General features: G+C 52.5%; 1 protein-coding gene across 2 annotated transcripts in view; it reads left to right on the plus strand.

Moving 5' to 3' along the window:
- PKP1 (plakophilin 1) overlaps positions 1–20,273 on the plus strand; it is a 52,005-nt gene that overhangs the window by 5,733 nt on the left and 25,999 nt on the right. For both annotated transcript variants that reach the window (XR_004272124.1, XM_032288695.1), the window contains exon 2: positions 3,463–3,566. Coding sequence is in view for 1 of the 2 variants with exons in the window: in XM_032288695.1 (XP_032144586.1) it covers positions 3,463–3,566 (104 nt within the window). In the remaining variant the exon portion in view is untranslated. The remainder of the gene's footprint in view (positions 1–3,462; positions 3,567–20,273) is intronic.

Here is a 20,273-nt window from a genome sequence, read left to right on the forward strand (position 1 = left end):
TCTGTGGGGTGAACTGGGGACCAGCCCCTCCCCCATCCCCCTGGAACCAGGAATCCTCCTCATAGAGGTAGCCTTGAGTATTTGAGATCTGCAGCAGCCCCCCTCTCTTCCTGTTTTACCCCCACTCACCAGGGACCTCTTTGGGTGGGAGGAGAGCCTGGCCCCATTCTGAGCCTCTAAGCACCAGGCATCAGAGGACGGCACCACACGGGTTGGACAAAGGAGAAAAGGCCGTTGACACAAAGGGCCAGCTCGGGCCAGTCAGGCCCAAACCCAGCGGGAGCAGTGCCCTGAGCTCAAGGTCCCAAGGAAAGAAGAGATATGGTTTGCACTTCAGAGAACGTCTGAAGTACATGGTGGTGGAGACTGGTATGGGCGTGAGATGGAGGTGGGAGTAGGTGTCATTCATCAGGAAAAGCTTCCTAGACATGTGCTCTGGAGACATCAGGGAGCAGGTGGAGACGTGAGCTAGCACCACCACACTCATGAGAAGCCCATGCTCTTGCTGTTGAACTTGACTTTCAGGGGCATTGCTTTCCAGCCAGACATGCCAGGGTCAAGAGAGGGGAAATGACTTTAATTGTGGGAGCAGTGCTCTACAGACGGAGTGCAGCTGCCCCCAGCACTCCTTGGTTTTCTGGCACACCGCACGCTGTGACTTCAGGTGTGCGACGGCTGTGGACTCCTCCCCTCTCTCACCACCTCCGCCCCAAGTACTGCCACCTTCTGCCAGATTAGCAGTTCAGGCAGGTGTGATGTCAGCCTCATTCTCGCAGGAGCCAAGCAGACCCCAATTATAGATAGGTCTTAGGAGATGCCTTCAGGAACTGCCTGGAAGGGCCTGCAGGCCTTGGCCCGACGACAAGTGACAGTCACACCTGTCTTTACCAGAGTGCATGCTGGACATGGGGACTGGCTTTGGGAATTGTAGGGCATTCTGGCCTCTGCCTCCATGTGTCCACCGCCGCCTCCACGGCAGAGAGGGCTCCACCTACACACAGGGAAGAGTGTATGGGGGGCAGGCAGGCAGGCGCGGGACATGGCGGCAGGAGATGTTTCATCTGATGACCTGGGGAGAGCAGTGTCATGTTGACAGGTTCTCTCTCAGAAGACAGGCAAGGAGGACCTGGTGCAAGCCCCCTGGGGCTGCTTCACCTAGGAGGAGGCCTCCCTGGGGCTCCATAGAGCTCTGTCCGTCACCACCCTAAATTTTCCATCCAGAAGCGGCTGGCTGACCCATACCTGCCCTGTGGTGAGAAATACCTGCTCACAGGGCCAGAGCCAAGTGAACTCCATCCTACCAAACCTTGGAAGAATGACTGAAGCGGGCTGGGTGGAAGGGAAGCAGATGAGACCTGGCCGTTGGCTGCCTAGGGTCCTGACTGTGAGTGTGCCTGGCTACAGCCCCCTTCCCTGGGAGCACCTGTCCTGAGTGAATGAGCCCACGAGATTGCCTTCATACTCTTCCTGGTAAGGACAATTTTGCCAGAGAAGGAGCCACTGGAGAAAGGTGGAGGAAGAGCTGTGTGCACTTCACAGAGAGCTTGGAGGAAGCCAGAGGCTCAATGGGCCACACGGCAGAGTCCCAGGATGTCCCTCATAGGAGGATAGCCCTTCCGGAGTCAGGGCTGGGCCTGGAGTATAGGGGAGGCCTCTCAGAGGACTCTGAGGCAGGTGGCAAATGAGGCAGTGGTGTGGCCTTTGATGTCTGCTCTTCTTCCGCATAAGCTGAGCTGTGCCTCTGGAAAGGAGGAGTCGGCTCCTCTGAATGCAATCAGGCACGTGTCACTGTCTTCACACCACCACGGGACACTGGAACTGTATGGGGCCTATGGGATGAAAGAGACCAACCCCCTCTTTTGACAGAAGAGGACACTGAGGCTCAGAGAGAACAAGCAACTTGCCCAGGCTCCAGAATCAGGACCAATAGCAACACCGCTAGGCCTCAGGGCAAGCTGTGCCTGCCACAGTTCAAGACCCCTAATGTCCATGATGGAGGGATGCAGAGAAGCAGGCAGCACCCTCTGCTGAGGGCTTTGGGTGTTTACCTGGCGCTGGACAGGGGAGGTGGCACCAGGCGGGGATCCCTGCCTCATTCCCTCTACTTCCAGCTCAGGTGTTCCAAACCCCCTCCCCCAGGCAATGGCCAGGGAGCCTGAGTGGTGTGGCAGATGGGAAGGAGCTCACCTGGCGAGGTGAGATCACCCTCCAACCAACTTTCTTCCTAGACAGGGTTTCTGATGGGGGAGTCTGAGCATCGCTTTAGAGGAAAGAAGTGCATCTCCTTGTTAGGAGGTTCTCACTGGATCCCACTCACCTCCACCCCCCAAGGCCACCACTGGACAAGAGAGTGGGGCAGGCCACAGAGCCGTGGCCTGCTCGTCGTGGAGCTCCCACAGAGCTGAGGGAATGTGACACAGGGCACAACGAGCCTTGGGCTATGGAGAGCAGGACACTATGTGTTTAGAGGCAGGAGAGATGATTGCCTTGGGCAGAGCTGGTCAGAAAGGGCTTCCTGGAGTGGGTGAGGTCTTGAGCTTGGCTTCGAGAGATGGGCAAGATTAGAAGGTTGTGACCGAGGAGGGAAGGCAGGTTCGGCATGGAGAGAGATACGAGCAAAGGGGTGAGCCTGTCACTGCTGGTCATGTTTCAAGGACAGCAGGACAGTGGCCAGACCAGCTTGTGCAGAGTCGAAGCTGTCCCTTGGTCTCCCTGCTGGCCAGTGAAAGGGAGAGGAGGGAGTTGGCCCCACTAGGAGCCCCAAATCCAGTTCTATTTTCTGTGATGCAAAGCCACTTTGCTGCTAATAACCGTAATGACACTTTGTCCTCCTGTGGAGCCTGTCATTTGTGGGTCTCCAAGCACTCCGAAAACATTAATTAATCCTCACTGGGCCTTTGAGGTTGATCGCCGCTCCCCCTTCACCAGCTGGAGCATGTTGGAGGTGAAAGAAGGGGAGGAAGCGTGTCTGGTCACTGCTAGGGGCTGGGCTGAGATTTGAATCCAGACTCCTGCCCTGCATCGGCCTCTAATCGGCTGCTGCTGCTGGACTGGGAATGTCAGGATCCTGCCTGTCTCCCCTGAGTGGGAATCTTATCCTTGTGGGACACGAAGTCATGATTCCCTGGGCTGGAATGGCCGTGCTCCAAGGCCCTCCAGACCAAGTCCTGACGTGTAAGTGTTAACCTACCCAAGCAGCAGGGGAACCACTGGGCTCCCAGGAAGGGGGCGGATGAGAGTTTTGGAGCTGTCCCTGCAGGAGTCCATGGTGGCCCTTCTCTTGGTCCTGGCTACAGAGGATGTGGAGACAGAGGGAGATGACATTCCCCACCTTCTCCAGGAGCTCAGAGCTGGTCTCCTCCATGGGTGTAGTGGACCTGGATGCAGAAGTGATGAGCTAGGAAGAGGGGTGGATGAAGATCGTGGCCGTCCCTGTCCTAACCCCCTTCCGTTCTCCTCTAGGTTCCATGTATGATGGCTTGGCTGACAATTACAGCTATGGAACCACCAGCAGGAGCAACTACTACTCCAAGTTCCAGGCAGGGAATGGCTCATGGGGATATCCGGTAAGGAACTGCTTCCATTCTGAAAGACCCGGAGTGTTTGTGGGGACGGTTTGGGGTTTATAACGGAGAAAACCTGCACCAGCTGCTAAAAAGACTGATGCGGGCTTCGCCCCGTGAGCTGAGACTCGTCAGCTCCAACTGGGTCTGCCGACTCCCCCATTGCTTCATAGGTGGCTCCCGTTTGGGCTGACTGGATATTTTTGAATGTCTCAAATGAGAACATTTTAGGAAAAGCATTTTTAAAAGACATTCAAAAACAAGTCCACTTCCCAATGGGTCTGATTTGATCATGAATTTGGGAAATGTTTGGATTCTTGAGGTCTATTAATGGACAGTATAGATGTTTCTAGGAAAATCCTGAAGGGTCGTCTCTCTTCATTCTGTGCTTGTGGTCCAAGAGCCAGGGGAACAGGTCGGCTGCCTTGACTCCTGCATATGACGCTGCATGCTAGAGTGGAGCCTGCTTGACAACCCAGATACATTTGGGTTCAAATTTTAACTTTGCCACTCACTGAGCATGTGGCTTTGGGCATGTTACTTCAAAGTTTGGGCCTCAGTTTCTTTACATGGAAAGGGGATATAACAAAGGACTTCGTGGGGTTATTTTCAGGATTAAATGAACTAAGATAAATGAAAAAAATTTCAGTAATTCTTAAGATTATTTGTTAAATTAACATGGGTAGAGATTGTTCTAGATCCTTTAATCCTGGCTCTGTCTGTGTCTTTCTAAGTGATCTCAATCCAGTATACGTCATCTCTCCATTTACTGAACCAATATTTATTGAGCCCTAATTTTGTGCCAGGCACTGCAGTAGCTGCTCTGGATTCAACCATAGCAGCCGGGGCAGGGATTTCCTGCTGCTCCAAAACCAGGGGTATTGGGCTAGACGGCACCCACGGTATCTCCTAGCCTCCAAATTCTATGACGCTCATTTACTTTTGCTGATTCAACATCAGCCTGATTATTCTTGGGAATTTTTTTTGTAAGGCCCTCAAGACATTGTCCGATAGGGATTAGCGGCTGCTTTTCTGTGGAAATCTGGGGCTCTGTCTTGGTGGGGCCTTAGGAGTCAGCAGCAATTGCTTTAAGACACAGATGTCTCACAGGTGTCACCCCTGATTGCCAAAGGTCCCGGGCAAGGGAGAGGGTGAGTAGTTGATGAGTTTGGTGTTCTTTTGACATTGGTGTGATTCTTTCCTTCCTGAGTGCTTTTTGGGGCTAATTTTGGAGGCTATGTCTTTCCCACATATTACAGCATGGGGACTAAAGGGAACAATTAACTAGGTTTGTTGCAAATTTACTTCCCTGACTTTTTTCCTGGTTCTAGATGGCAAATGACACTCTTAGTGCAAAATAAACCCAGCTGACTGAACCCTATAAGCTGGGAGGTCGACCATACATGTGAATAAAGGGCTTTGACACGAAGGGTGATGACCAAATTGAGAGAATGGGTTACAAATGCCGCATAAAGCAATTAGATGAAACCCAAGGAAGGCAGATCACTGTCACAGCAGTCAGAATGGACGATTATGCTGACAGTACAGATGGTGCGTGTCTTTACTTACATGACGTTACCAGATCAGAGCTTAGGAGGCTTAGGTTCTAGTCCTGGTTCTGTCCCTCTCTGGCTCTCTGACTTCAGATAGTTTAATTTCTCTGGGCCTCAGTTTTCTCATCTGTAAAATGGGAATGATGATACTCGCATGTCTACTTCACTCATGGGTTGATATCAGACGACATTCACTGTGAAATATTGTCAAATGGGTAGTGTAACCTTGGAAATTTGTAACCAAAATCTGTAAAGGAACTCTTTCCCGGAAGGTGTTTCTGAAAAAAAAAAAAAAAAATTCTTTTGGCCCATGTTGAACATTTCGCTTCTGGTTAATTAACTCAGTCCTCAGTTATCTCACTAGCTTTCAATGCTCCCAAAGTGTCCCCACCCCTCCCTGTGCTCATTTTCTGACAACCACTGAAAATCTCTTTCCTCCTCCGCACCCTAAGACCCACCCTCCTTGCTCCTTCCCTGTCGGGACTGCAGACGTGACTCACGCCAGGGAAGCTGCTGAGGCACGTCCCATCTCTTCTCAGTTCAGGAGAGGCTATGGGAACAGTGGAGAGCTGAGCACACATGAAGATTTGGCAGAGGGAGGAGGCCAAGTAGGGAGGAAGTGGAATCATTGATATTGGAGCCAGACATATAATCAGATGAAATCTGGGCAAAACCAAACGGGGTCCAGACGTAGGGAGAAGGAGGGCAGGAGGAAAGGCCATAGAGATCTGTGGCATGAGATAACCCTATTCCTGTGGGATTTTCCCATGGAGGGTACAGCTGGCACAGGAAGATGTTATTCCTCTACTCTAGTCAAACCAATATGGCTGCAGAAGGCAGGGAGGGTGGGAGGAGGGTGTAGTCTCTCTGCACAAGCATCATCAGCGTATTTTCAGGAGCTTCTGAGAGCTGATGAAGGATCATTTGCTACAGATACTTTATATTCGCTCTGTCAGCCAACTTGTATTGAGCAATTCCTGGGGCACAGCAGTGAGCGAGGCGCGCTACAGAAACACAGTTGAAGAGAATCTGGTTCTGCCCTCAGTGAACCTGTAGTCCAGTTAGAAGCACAGGCCAACAGACAAATAGGATAAAGGTGTCAGTTTCTGCACTGGAGGATTGCACCAATGCTGCCGTTGCTCGGAGTGTTTCTAGAGCCTCTAAACATTTCAGAACTATCTTCAGCACGGTTTCAGGAGCCAGACAAGAAAACCAGTCTCATTTCTTTATTGTCATGACCTGGGTTTGACCAGAAACCATACTACTCACTTGGAGCACCTCACTCCTCCGATCTGACTCCAGTTCTAAATATCAAACCATCCTCAAATAGCAAAGCTTTGTCACCTCCTATACATATCTCATTTAGATATGCAAAAGGTCCGTAGGCAATTCCAAAAAGAAGGTCTAAAATTGTTTAAAAAGCAGCGGTCGTACCTGATAGTTTTACCTTATAGTCTGTATTAATAATAGTCTTGTAATTTAAAAAAATCATCATGCTGTTTATAATCGATGATTATTCATATCACAAATTGAATGAAGAGAGGCTTTCTTATAATAAAATAAAACGTAAAACAAAGGTAGTGTGACGCACCAAAAGCATCGAGGGGCTTAAGGGAAATAAAAGGCTGCTCCAAAGAAAGCCGTTGGCCCGGTCCATGTCCTGCTGTCTCCTGGCCATGCCAGCCTCCTCCTCTGTCAGACAGAAGGATCTGCTGGAGGACAGTGTTCGAGCCCCAGAGTCCCACAGACCTCAGGGAGAGGAAGCACCTGGTGAGATGGAGCAAAGGCTGGGGCAGGTTCTAGCCTCGCTGCCTGATTTCTCAGCTGCCTACTCAGCTGCTAAGCTCTTCTGGTTCTCAGCACCAGACCCGTGGCATATTAGAGCCCAACACGGTTTGTATTTTACAGTTGAGGAAATTCAGCCTCAGAGAGGAGACATTGGTCCTTGAAGGCCACGCAGCTGGTTACTGGAGCAGCAGACTAGGCCTCTGACCTCCTAACTCCTAACCTAAGGGAGTTTGTTTTTATTACCCCAGACATTTGCATTTCTTGTGACGGCCATTCTGTGTGTTCCCACAATCTCCGGATGCAGACATTACATCTGAACACTAAACACTAGAATCTAGGGACCTGCAAGTCACTCATGAGTTTGACTCCCTTCATTCTTCATTTCCTCCCCTCCCATGCCCTCCAGCCAGCCCTACTCTCCCCATGGGGAGTCAGCCTGGCTCAAAAGAGGCAGGAGAGCAGCTCTGTTTCCCCCTTCCTAGACTCAAGCTGGGCTCATTTGGCTATAAGCATTCATGGGTTTCAGGACAAGGTTACCAGATAAAATACGACAAAACACAATAGGACCTGCTTTAAGTTAGAAATTATTTGTTGTTTATGTAAAGTTCAAATATAACCTCATGCCCTGTCTATCTATGTGCTAAACCTGGCAACCCTCCGTCACAGTGTCTCCCCACTCATTCCGGTAATAAAAACAACACTCCTTTACATGCTCCTCTCCTGGCCTAGGGACCCAGCAGAATTACTTCAGGCTGTAGCAGTTCTGCTGAGAAAAGGAGGATTTTTGTCACCTCTTAGTTGTTCTTGTAATATGTCCCTTGAATGCCTTCCTCTGGGTCAGCAGAGACCAGGATGCGGGGAATAGAGAACTGGAGCCACAGAAAGGCACAGCCCGTCTACGCCAAAGCTGAAAATAGGCCGTGCTCACGTGGCTTGTTCTCAACGAAGCTGAGGCGTGTGGACGATCTTGACTTCCAGGGAACAGTTCTGGATCACGACGGCAATCCTCTTCTCTATCAACTTCAGCTCCAAAGAGTTCACTTATTTTCAAATCAAGAAGTACATTCTGAGCATTCAGTTCTTCTGGGAGTCCCACCAAGTAAAATGTTCTCAGGTGGTGGATCGCACTAAACCTCCCTGCTCAGGACCTAACCAGTGGAGAGGAAAACCATTCAGGCATCATCAGCGGGAGGTCTGGAACAAGGTGACCATGGAGGCTGCCACACTGAGTCACTCAGCCATGCTCAGTGAAATCCAGCCTGGCGTGCCTAAGAGTGAGAACTCCCAGGAATATAACAAGGGGGAATTCTGTCTTTGTCTTGGTGTTGCCCTATTCATTGACCCCGTTTCTCCACTTTAGCCCAGGACTTACTAGCAGATCTTTCCCCCAGCTTCTTCTCACTTGTACTTGTGGCTCATGTGCTAGGGACCCTTACCCCAAGGAGAACTGATCTTGGCCACCCTAGACCTGAAGCAACGTGGATGAGCCTCTGTGACAGATGAGAGGGCTGGGGTTGCGTCACGCTCCAGCAGGGAGTGGGAAATGCAAGCACAGCGCTCTCCAGGTTGTGCAGCACCCTGAGTCACAGATGTGCTAATCGAGTGTCCACAAGGGCAGAGCGATAGGCCAGGTGCTGCAGAGAGGCACCAGGGAGAAACACGGCAGGACCCTGACCCTAGCAGCAGCAGAAACAGACGGTCCTTACCAGTCCGCAGTCAACAGAGGCCATGCTCGCAGACAGCCTGGTGTGGACAAATAAGCCCTGAACTTTGGCCGGGAACTTCATAGCCGCGTGACTCTTAGTCAAGTCTGCTCCTTAATAGCTGCATGACTCTAGTCAAGTTCTCAATCTAGCTGAACCTCAGCTTGCTTATCTCTGAAATGGGTGAAAATTCCTATCTCAAAGAGTAGTATGAGGTTTATGGATGTAACACATCAGATCAGCAGTGGGGGGTGTGGATTTCAGTCTCAGCTGGGCTGCTACAAACTGAGGGACCTGGAGTGGCCTTCACCTCTCTAGACCTTGGCTTTCTCAGTCGTGGGGCAAGGCAATTGGACTAAATCATAGCCAAGGACTCAATTAGGGTCACCTGTGGTTTGAGAGCTCTCTGAGTAGCTACAGGGTTCTGTAGCTAAAGCCTGTGTGGTGGTCCCTCCAGGGTCAGAAGCAGTGTCAATTCCTCCAGCCCAGATTTTTGCTTCAAGTCTACGGATGGATAATAGCTTCTTAATTTCCTCCTTGCTTTCATCTGGGCACTCCAGGCCCCAGGAAAATAGCAGTTAATTAGCCCTTGCAACAGGATGGAGAGATGGTAGGACTTCATTTACTTTAGCTTCACAGACAGGGAAACTGAGGCACAGCAAGTAGCTCTGCTGAGTAACTACCCTGACTTAACACAGGCCTGAATCCCTCTTTCCAGATGCTGTGTCTCAGCTATGAACGCCACTTTCCAGGTGTGGGAGCTGGGTTCCTTCAGCAGCGCCTGCCGGGTCTCTGTCTTTTCTTGAAAAGTCCAGGTGAGGGACCCATAGAGGGTAGACCACAGCCTCCTACTCCCAGGCAGGCATGGATCCTGCTCCAAGAGGGAGCAATTGATGTGTCTGCCAACTCAGTGTCCCCGCTGCCAGCTCGTGACTCACCCCCACCCAGCCCTGGGAGATAGGAGGGTCCTGCAAGGGCCCCAGGCTCTCACCCAACAAGAAGAGGCAATGATTCTACTTGCCAAGAGGCGGAATGAGCCTCTGAGAGAGAATGGAGGTGAGCGAGCGGGAGCAGGTGGGCCGGCTTCTTGGGCACCTCTCCATGTGGAAGGAGCACGCCGTGTGCTTTCACAGACAAACTGCTGCCATTGGGACACTCCCTGTATTTAAACTGAAGGACAAGCCTATGGCACACGTTGGTGTCTGGGTACTCCTTGGGAGGGGCCCTCCTTTCTAAAACACAGTCCATCGAGTGGCTGTGTTCCCATAAGAAGCTTTTGTCACCCTTAGGGTTGGGCTGAGCTCAAGGAGCTTCCTTTCTGGACTTGCCCTCCCCTCCATGGTGGTGAGTTGAGGCCCTGCCTCCTGACTGAGGGCTGGCTAAGCCAGGGAGGCCCCTTCAGAGTCCAGAGAGAATGTGGAGACGAGGAAGTAGTCCTGGTCTGGGGACTGGCTCCCCAGAGGACCCCTCTCCTGCTGGGCCTCAGGCTTAGCATCAGCAAGATGACACGGCAGCTCAGACCACCTCCCTGTAGCTATGGCATCTGGCTTCTGTGTCCCTCTTTTGAGAAGAGAAGTCAGAGAATGGCCCCCTGTCTGCAGCACGGGCTTGCAAGGGGAGGAAGACATGGTGCCAGTGAACAAGTGTGTCCTCCAAGGGCAAGCTTCAGGTGGAGGGAGTCAGGATCGGCTCCTGGAGAAGCTGAGCTTTGAACTTAGCAGACAGGATGGAGGGCAGAGCACACATGCCTCTAGGTCTGAGCTGCGGTCTGAGAGTACCCTGCTGACTGTTCACAAAGAATAGGTAACCCCCCAAGAAAGGCAACTGGTCTCAGGTTTCCAGCTCCCAAGGTGTCCTAAGTCTCCCAAGCCTACATCACAAACTCACAGCAATGCTCCTTGGGGCCAAGTGAGCACCCTGGCCCCTCCATCCTCCTGCCCCAGGAAGGAGCACTAGACCCAGGAGACGGCAGACTCCCACCAGTCACTGTCCTGACATGTGGACCCTTGTAGGGGAGTGGAGAGGGAGGACCAGGGCAATTTGGCCAGGATGTTCAGGGAGACTCGTCACTGCCAAGGGACTCAGTGTGGCAGCTGCTTAGCAAGTGGGGAGTGCTGCAGCCCAGGACACAGTCAGCAGTGGGTCCTCAGGATGTCTGCAGAAGGGAGCTCCACTCTCCCCAGAGACAACAGAAGCCAGTTCTTCCTTTAGCTTCGCTAATCAGCAAGTCTTCCTCAGTCATTTCCATTCATTTTGTGTAGAGCTCTGAGTTGAGGCTGGGCAGGGAACACTTATGCTTGGGTTGGCCTGGGACTCTATTTCTCCCATTCCGATGAGATACTGTGAGCCCGACAATTCCCTGGCCACCGAGAATAGAATTCTGTCTTCTCCCAAGAAGGAAGCTTCTGGATGAGCTGGCTGTGGCCCTCTCCCCTTCTCCCCGAATGTGAAACTTTAGAGAGAAGATTTAAAGAATCAAGGATAATTCTAAGCTTTTTAATTTTGCTCCAGCAGAAATTGGTAGGGTTTCATTTGGGGCTTTTTTTTTTTTTTTTTCCTTTTAGCCCTGACAAAAGCTAATCTACTCAACCAACAAGTCTTTAAAGTCCTAACACTATAGTTGAAAACAAATAACAGGTAAACAACAATCAACAGCATAAGAAGATATCATTAAAAGCTAAATTTTATAGCACGCGCTAACTTAAACCTCTCCAAGGCTTGGTTTCCTCATCTGTCAGTGAAGGCGTGGGACCAGGTGACCTCCAAGCCTTCCTTCCCCAGCTTCAGTTCTGAGTCTTGGGCATCTGTGGAGCGGGGTCTTGGGTTCGGGATGAGCCGCAGGTGGCCACTTTCGAGGCTGCTTCAGCTGCGCTGTGTTCTCAGTCAGCTCTCAAGGGGAAAGTGCTCCAACCCGAGACCCCCCGGTTATTTAATAATCCCTTGAATTCATGCAGCATTCTGAACTTGCTCAAACTGCCTGTTTTCATCCCCTGACCTGATCCTTCGGTCTTTGTGAGTTTAGTAGGTAGACCAGGCTTTGTTATTCTCATTTTATTTGCAGGGAAATCAAACCACAGAAAAGTGCAGGGGCTTGCCTGTGACCTCACAGATAGATGTGGCAGAACTGAGTCTGGACCCCAGTGGACTTTGAGGCGGGTGTGAAGAGCAAGAGGAGGAAGGGACCTACCAGGGAAGGAGGAGAAGTGAGCTAAGCCTCCTGGCCAAGTTTCAAAGCCAGCAAGCAGGGCACTGGATAACGTCATCAAAATACAGTCTTGGGGGGAATCTTCTGCTGGCTTTTTTTTTTTTTTTTTTGGTTTGAGAGTTTTCCTTTTGTCACTAGGCTCAGTGAGACAAATGGAGCAGCATTTCCCAAGTGGGTGGAAGAGCCGTCCCCACCCTTTGCAAGGGTGAGGCTCCACTTTTCCCCCAGGGCCCTGGCGTGTCTCTACCGAGGCCTGCCTGCCCCAGGAGAGCAAACTCAGCTGAAAACAAAATCAGCCCAGGCACGGGGAGGGGACGGGGGACCTGTAGAGACACAGGTGGGGAGAAAAGCAGCTCTAGACCCAGAGCCCCGCCCCTCCCACCCCCACAGGGCGCCCAAGGGCGAGGCCTGGAAGGGGAAAAAGACAGGCTGGGAAAGAGGCTGCTTGTGACTTCAGCAAGGGATGAATCGTAGACTGCTGAACTGCCTTCCTTCAGAAGAAGCCTTACAGGGCGTGCTGCAGTTGGGGAAACTGAGGTTTAGGGAGGTGAGGTGATGGCCTAAGGCTACACAACTAGGCACAGGAGACCAAGAATGGAGCGTGGTCTCCTGACTCCTGGCTCAGGGCTCCTGGTCACACTGTCACATCCTGGTACTTTTGCCAGTACGGGCAATCACGTTTCCCAAACCTCCGTCATTTGCGTTCTGCTGTCACAATTTTTGCAAAATCATACCAACTATTGTTTACTTATTTTAAGGGAATTACTCATCAGTTCCAATGCATTTATTTTCTCATGTATTTATTTTAGAGACAGGGTATCACCGTGTTGCCCAGGTTGGTCTTGAACTCCTTGGTTCGAGCAATCCTCCTGTCTCAGACTTCCAAGTCGCTGGAACTATAGGCACGCACCACCATGCCCAGCTATTCCAATGCATTTATTTTGAAAGGAAACTTTATATCACTCACACAAATAACAAAAACCACACACTTTTTAAATGTCTTCAAGAACCTCCCAGCTGGGCATGATGGCTCATACCTGTAATCCCAGCACTTTGGGAGGCCGAGGCAGGCAGATCACCTGAGGTCGGGAGATCGAGACCAGCCTGGCCAACATGGTGAAACCCCATCTCTACTAAAAATACATAAATTAGCTGGATGTGGTGGCGTGCACCTGTAATACCAGCTACTTGGGAGGCTGAGGCAGGAGGCAGAGGTTGCAGTGAGCCGAGATTGTGCCATTGCACTCCGGACTGGGCAACAGGAGTGAAACTCTGTTTCAAAAAAAATAAATAAATAAAGAACTTCCCACAGTTGGCCCAAAGAAGAAGGGCTGACACCTCCTGTGTCTAGAACCCTTGGGGATGGGGTCTTCCAGGAGTCGGGTCCAGCAACTGGCCAGAGATGCTAGTTTCTGTAGAGGCCCCCTAGCTACAAAGCCTCTTTGCCATGTAGGCTTTGTTTGTGTCACCAGACTCTGGTAGCAGAGTGGCTGTAGGACAATCACTGTAAGAGACACCAAAGACCCGGGTCCTGGCTTGGGGCCTGCCCGATCTTAGCTGTGTGGGCTTGGACCAGCCTAAAGTTCTCCGACCTTAATATGCTCACAAAGAGAACAAAGCCGCTCCTCTCTGCCCTGCTGCCTCATTGGCCAGGCGGGAGATCATCACAAGATGATGAACAGGGAAGCCCTTTGCACACTGGTGTGGAAGCACCACACTGGTGATGGTGCTCAGGATATGCTCCAGGAACTTCCAAAGACCTTCCTTACCTGAGTCCACTTTTGGCAAAGTGATGTGTGCCCCATGTGGGCAGGTGGGGAGTGCCTACAGAAGTGTGTGTGTGCATGTGTGTGAGCGTGCGTGCCTACACGCTCATCTTCCACAAGTGAGAGCTATTACCCAAGCACTGAAGGGCCCAGCCAAGTGTCTCTCCCTTCATGTAAAATTCTTGACTAACAGGCCAGACATAGTGGCTCACACCTGTAATCTCAGCACTCTGGGAGGCTGAGGCAGGAAGATAACTTAAGGCCAGAAGTTCAAGACCAGCCTGGGCAACATAGGGAGACCCCGTCTCACAAGAAAATTTAAAAATCAGCTGGGCTTGGTGGTGTGCACCTGTGGTCCCATCTGCTCGAGAGGCTGAGGTGGGAGGATCACTTGAGCCCAGGAGGTCAAGGCTGCAGTGAGCCATGATTGCACCACTGCACTTCAGCCTAGGCTACAGAGCTGTCTCAAACAAGCAAACAACCAAAAACCTTTAGCTAACCAGCAGGAGTAGGTTCTTTCCACTGTTAGGTCTCCAGGGACCTTTTTTTCTGGGCCAGGTCAGCACCTGCCCTTCGAGACGCTGCCACCTCCCAGCCTTTGGCCCTCCTCTTCCTAGGGCTGGGAAGCACCTCCTGGTCCAGTGCGTGGAGTGGCTCTGGGGCCAGCCAGCCTTCCCTCCAACTTCCCAGTATAGGGTGGGGGAAATCTGGCCTAGTGGGTTCTTCCTGACCCTTAAATGTGCTCTTCCGGGGTGCTGGCCCATCATCCAGGACTCCAGGAGTTATTTCATATCAGGGTGCCCCCCTCGGCTTTCCCTCTTCATGATGAACCATCGCTGGGACAGTGGAAGCAGCCTCTGGGTTTGAAAGCCAGAAGCTGCGATCTCAGAACACAAGACCTTGCTTTCGGCTTGCCTGGGGCCGTGGAAGGGAGACGGCTGACAGCCAGAGGTCTTCCACCACTCAGGCCTATGAGATCTGCGTCTGAAGTGGCAAACACCTGTCAGGGGTTTCCCTGCCTAAAGGAAACAGAGATGTCTGTGTATGAAACTTTAGGTTGTCATGTCCACACCCATCCTACCAGTGTTAGGAGCTGACAAAAACCTACTTCTCAGGTGTCGAGGGGGAAAGGTGAAAAAGGAGCATTTCGGAAAACCTGCTTTTTCCCACAGTGCAGCAAATAGGCAGGGAGCGGGAGGTGGAGACGGAGCTGGTGCAGGGGCTGGTACAGCTGCGTGTTGATGGATCGCCAGGTGTCGGCTAGGTGCCAGGCTGCACAAGTGCATGTCGCCCCCACAGCAGGCTCCAGGAACCACCATGGACCTGACCTCTGCAGGCAGGCTTAGAGCCTGGGGCCCAAGAGGCTAAGATGCCTTCTTTACCCCAGAATTGTGGCCTCACTGGAGAAGGCATTTTCTTGAAGGACCCACAGGCTACAGAGTTTTATGGGTTACTCTGCTTGGGCTTTAGTTATCCAGATACTTGAGAAAGCTGTCCTCAGTTATCCGTAGACATTTGTTAACACTGGCCTGATTGAAGTGTGCTCACTCTTTCTGCTTTTCAAAGCTAATAAGGGACACCATTATTAACCAGATCTCTGGGAAAGTCTCTACTCTGAGGATAGGCATCAACACTTCTTTTGTGTTTTTTTTAACATTTAAAAAATTCAGGTGGCAACATGCGCCCACACTGGGCATCACACTGTTTCTGGTTTCTGCTGTGCCTTCTCTCAGTGGACACTTAGCGACTTCAATTCAGTAGCACTAAGCAAGTGCCTTCTGGAGTTGTCGCCTGGGTGGGCTCTGCTGGTCTCGGGGTGCTGGTGATGGCACTTGGGTGTAGCTCCTTCTGCCTTTGAGGTCTCACAGTGAGGCACACCCACCACACCTCCTCCAAGGCCAAACGGGATTGTTCTGTGTTCAGACGTCAGGGCCTCTGAGCAGTGGGGCTGCTCTGCCCAAAGCAGTGTGCCAGGAAAACAAAGGAGGGTCAGCCCAGGGTGGAACCCCCTGCTTCTCAGAGAAGGAGCCATGCCCAGAGGAGCCAGGAGGCAGGGATCAACACTTCCCCTGCTGAAGTTCCATCTTTTGTGACTCAGGCCCCCGTGGCTCCCATGCTGACTCAGACTGCTGAATAAGCAGCTACCCCTGCCCCTCTGGGAAGATTCTTGACTGCATGGAGCCCTGTATGCCCTGTCCTCGCCAGCCTTGCTGGGAGAGCACCTGTGCTCTCCAAACTCCTAGAGAGGGTGAGGGCAGAGCCGCTGAGCCACATGCGGAGGTGCACCTTGCGACAGGTCAGCTCTGCCCACTCCCCCGGTCCTGACTGAAATCCCAGCAATATGAACAAGTGTTGCTACATGCCTACTACATGAGAGCCCCTCATCTGGGCACTGAGTGGGGAGTGGGAGGTACTAGGCAAGTGGCAAATGGAACCTGTCCTTGAAAGGCGTCTAATCAAGTTTCTTTCTCGAGCGAGCCCTCACCAGGCCCTAGAGGGACAAGGACTCCGTAAAACTGTGTGTGCACTCACTTTCATGAAAAGGGCCTTGGGAGATCACGCTGCTGAAGATGGCACTGCTGGGTGTGGGACTTGGCAGGCAGACCAGGGTGTGTCTCGCTGGAGAACTGGTTTGGCCAGCCCCGCCCTGCTGGCAGAAGCTTGGTTTCAAAATGGGCTAATAGCTGGGGACATAGACACTCTTTTCATCTTGTCCTGCCAGGCACATACCCAGCTGCCAAGGAGTCCAGCAGCTTCTGTTTGTCCAGCTAGAGCTGGATAGAATTCTCTGGGCTCAACCACCCAGCTGCTTTGCTCAAGTCAAGGGGTAAAGGGAAGCCTTCTGGACGTCACAGCCGGACTCCATCCTGTTCACCCACACAGGCTGCCTCACCCTGCCTAGCACGGCCCTACCTCCTACCAGCACACTTTGCTCATGGGGCCTCTTCTCTCCTCTGTGCCCGGCAGGCCGTGGGAACTCCAGTGCCAGTCAGCATCCTGAATCTCCATCCGCAACACAAATTCTCAGTCATGTCTGCCTTTCACTGAGCACTTGCTGTGAGCTCAGCCCTGTTTCAGGCCCAATTAAGGGCATCCGACAGAAGCCGACGTTAGCAACTATAAAACAAACAAGACCATAGGCCCCTGGCTGTAAGGGCAAAGAATTCCAACTCTGGTCGTTATGGAGACAGGGCTGGGTTAGAACAGGCCTCTTGGAGATGACAGGTTGAGGAGAGGCCTTGGAGAAACGTAGGATTTGGGAGGAGGCGGGTGAGGAAAAGTTGTGCAGGGTCGGGGGAGCATCTGAACAGAAGCAGGGAGCCTAGGATGTGGCTGAGGTCACGGAGCAGCTTAGGCTGGTGTGCTGGGGAGGGAAGAGATGGCTGGGCAGGCAGGGTGGGCGGGCTGAGGAGTTTGTCTGGTAAGGAGCAGAGACACTGTGGGTTCTCTAACGTGGCACGGGCTGGTGAAAGCTTTGCCTGAGGAAGGTGGAGTGATGGCATCGCAAGGCAGGGACCAGAGCCCTGGGGGCTGGGCAGGGGCAGTGGGAGGCGCTGGGGTGGCCTAGTGGTAAGTGGATGAGAGCAGGGGCCAGAGCCTGGGCAGTAGGGGTGCAAAAGGAGGGAGTCAGTAAGGACTCTCGAAGGAAGGACAGGAGGATGCCATCTCTTTCTGAATGGTTACTTGCTGCCCTGTCCGGTGACCCTGGCTATCAGGAGCCTTTCCAGCTTTGGGGCCACTCCAGAGTGAGTGGCTCTCTCAAGGGTCAGCTGGTCACATTCAGTACTTTGAGGCCCTGGATCTGGGGCTTGTATTGCTTCACTGTGGCCCAGTCACCCTCTGGGACTGTCTCCTTGCCTATAAAGGAGGGGTTGGCCTTCCAGAGTTTCCTGACTTAATGAGGGACAGGAAGAGAGGGGCGCTTTCAGTGTGGGGTTAAAAACACCCCACTTCTCCAAGCAGGAAGCAGAGCAGGGACTGACTGCGGGACTCCTAGCTAAAAGCAGCTTCTCCTGGCCCACCTCAAACTGTGTGACCCCTCAAAAGCCCCACTGGTCTCCCAAGGGAAGAAACATGTCTCTTGGGATGCTGTGAATTTCTGCCTGGCTGTCCAGGCTAGCCGGCTGTCTGGCAGGGTCATCAACTCTACTCCCAGGAAATTAAGTTTCCAGCCTCTGGAATGCTCTGATCCACAGACTATCCCACCTGAGGCTGGAGTTTCCCAAGGAAGCGTGGGATAACCAGACAAGAGGTTGAGTGTATGTCACTGCCCTTTGTATTCGAAGAGCAGGATGCTGCCAGCAGATCACTATCTGAATGTGGGGGTGTGGCTGGGAGAACAGGCATTGGTAGTGAAGCTCTCCCACCTGCGGCGGGCACACGTGCACTGCCCGGGCATTCTATTCTGGCTGCAGCTGCTCGCTCGGGACCTGGAAGACAGTGTTTGGAAATGTGTGGGGCATTTTGCAATGACTGTGAGGCGTTACTGGCATTTAAAGCCTGGAGGTTGGGGCACTAAACACCTGAGATGCTTGGGACAGCCTGTACAAAGAAGAGTTGTTCTGCCTCAGATGCCAACAGCACCCACGTAAAGAAAACACTGCATCTGGGCAGACCGTGTTCCTCTACTTTTCTGAGACATATTTAGGCCTGTTCTGTGTCTGTGGGGTGAGACCAGCATGGAGCTCTGATACTGGTGCCTACCCCTGGGCTGTCTTGGCCTCCTGGGTTCATCCTCCCTCTTAGGACATCTGGTAGGTATGCCATGGGTGACATGAAGTCTCTCCTTTAGGAGCCGTGTCCTAAGGCAGCCAGCCTGTGCCCAGTCTAAGAGTCAGAGGGATACGGATGTCCCTACTGAGCAAACACTCATGTCATGGACTGTCCTAGGTGCTTTACAAACAGTAGTTCATTGGATTCTCCCAGCAACCTTCTATGTTGGGCATAATTATACCAGTTTTACAGATGGAAAAACTGAGGCACGTTGGGCTTAAGTAACTTGCCCAAGGCCATCCACTGGGCAACTGACAAGGCCAGGTCAGGCTAGCTCCAGAGTCTGTGTTCTTGACACTGGGGTCTTCCTCCACTTTGCAGGCCTCAGCCCAGTGAGCTGGAGGACGTACGCGGAGTCCCCCGCAGTTGCTGCCATTTTAGCCTTCGAGGCTGCAGGCTTCAGCCAGGTCCCAGGCCATTTGTGCAGGGAGAGCTGGTGGCAGTTTGCCTCCTTGTGCCTTGGAGGGAATCCAGGCCTTCTCCTGGTACTTGGGGAGGATGGGGTTTGACTTAGAGGAGGCTTTACTCATGCTTGTCAAAGTGACAGCAAAGGGCCATGATGACGAGAGAGCGTCGCACCCAGCTGTCCTCAAGCAGCACAGCCCACCAGCACCATGACACTAGGAGCTGGGGTGAGGTTCCCAGGAATGGGTGATGCCACTGGGGTACAGCTGACGGTGGGAGGCTGGGAAGTGCAGTCCCACAGGGACATCCCTCCCTTCCGCACCTTGCCCACTCCCCTGCGGGTGCAGCCAGTGCTCATTCTCTGTGGGCAGCCCACCCTTGCTGAGACTTGGCAAGGCTACTGGCTGCCCCTTTTCCCAGCACAGTAAAGCAAAGCCCAAAGCCTCTGTGAGGCTCAGTCAGCATGTTCACATCTTTGCTGGGTTTGGGCCAGGATGAGTGTTTGGGCTTCTCATCAGGTGTCTAAGATGACGTCCAGGCGTGTCATCTACGGAGAACAAGCGTGCTGCTTGTTGAGTTTCCATTTAAGGCTTAGCCAGCCCTTTGCCCTTTGGCGATGCTGGGCTTCCCCTTCCATGCTGCCATCCACCACCTTCCTTCCCCTGAGAGGAGAATGGAGGGTGTGGCCATTTGTAAAGGTTTTCATGGCATAGTTTGCCTGTAATCTGCAAGACACGCATTCCATGCCCAGATGCTTAGAAAATTGTCCAGCTCGTCTCCCAAGCCTTGTGCTTGTCCATCTGTGCCTCTCCCAACAACCAGACACCGATTCTCTTTGGGGTAGGTTGGTTTGACCCAGTTTGGGGAAGAAAACTGTGCCTGCCTGAGTGCACAGCTGGGTGTGTGGGTGAAGGGGATGAGCAGGCCATTGGCAAGGTTAACAGTCTGTGGCTTCTGGGTTTTGGACGCAACTTCTGACTGGTGGTTTGACACCCAGTCTTTCTGGGAGCTCAAGCCATGGGAGGTTCCTGCTGGCTATGACTCCCTGCAGAGATGAAAAAGGACCAGGTAGAGTGCCAGCCCCTCCCCAGCCTTGTGTGGCCAGATCTGGTGTGGAAGGGAATTACCCAGTTGCCTAATGACCTCCCCTATGCACATACTCTGCTCTCTCTCTCTCTCCCTCTCTCTCTCTCTTTCTCAGGGAGGGGCAGGGGTAGGCGGGCAGGCCCTGGGTTGCTCGGTTTGGCCCTGGCCCATCCCAGCAAAGGTGAGTCCCAAGTCAGCACCTGTGTGGAGACATTTTTATCAGACCCGATGTTGATCCTCTACTCAGAACAAGTTGGAGCAGGCCAGACCCACCGGCTTGCGAGCTCCTGGGAAAGTCCTCCTTGGGCAGTTCTGTTCCGGAACTAATTCCCACCAAGCCTCCAGCCTCACTGGCTCCTCCAGGGAGGCTGACTCCCCACTTGGGCTCACACAGAGCCCCTGAGGCACCTCACTGTCCGTCGTATGTTTTT

The sequence above is a fragment of the Sapajus apella genome, unplaced genomic scaffold, assembly GCF_009761245.1.
Source record: "Sapajus apella isolate SASKATOON/1434 unplaced genomic scaffold, GSC_monkey_1.0 scaffold22, whole genome shotgun sequence".
Taxonomy (NCBI): Eukaryota; Metazoa; Chordata; class Mammalia; order Primates; family Cebidae; genus Sapajus; species Sapajus apella.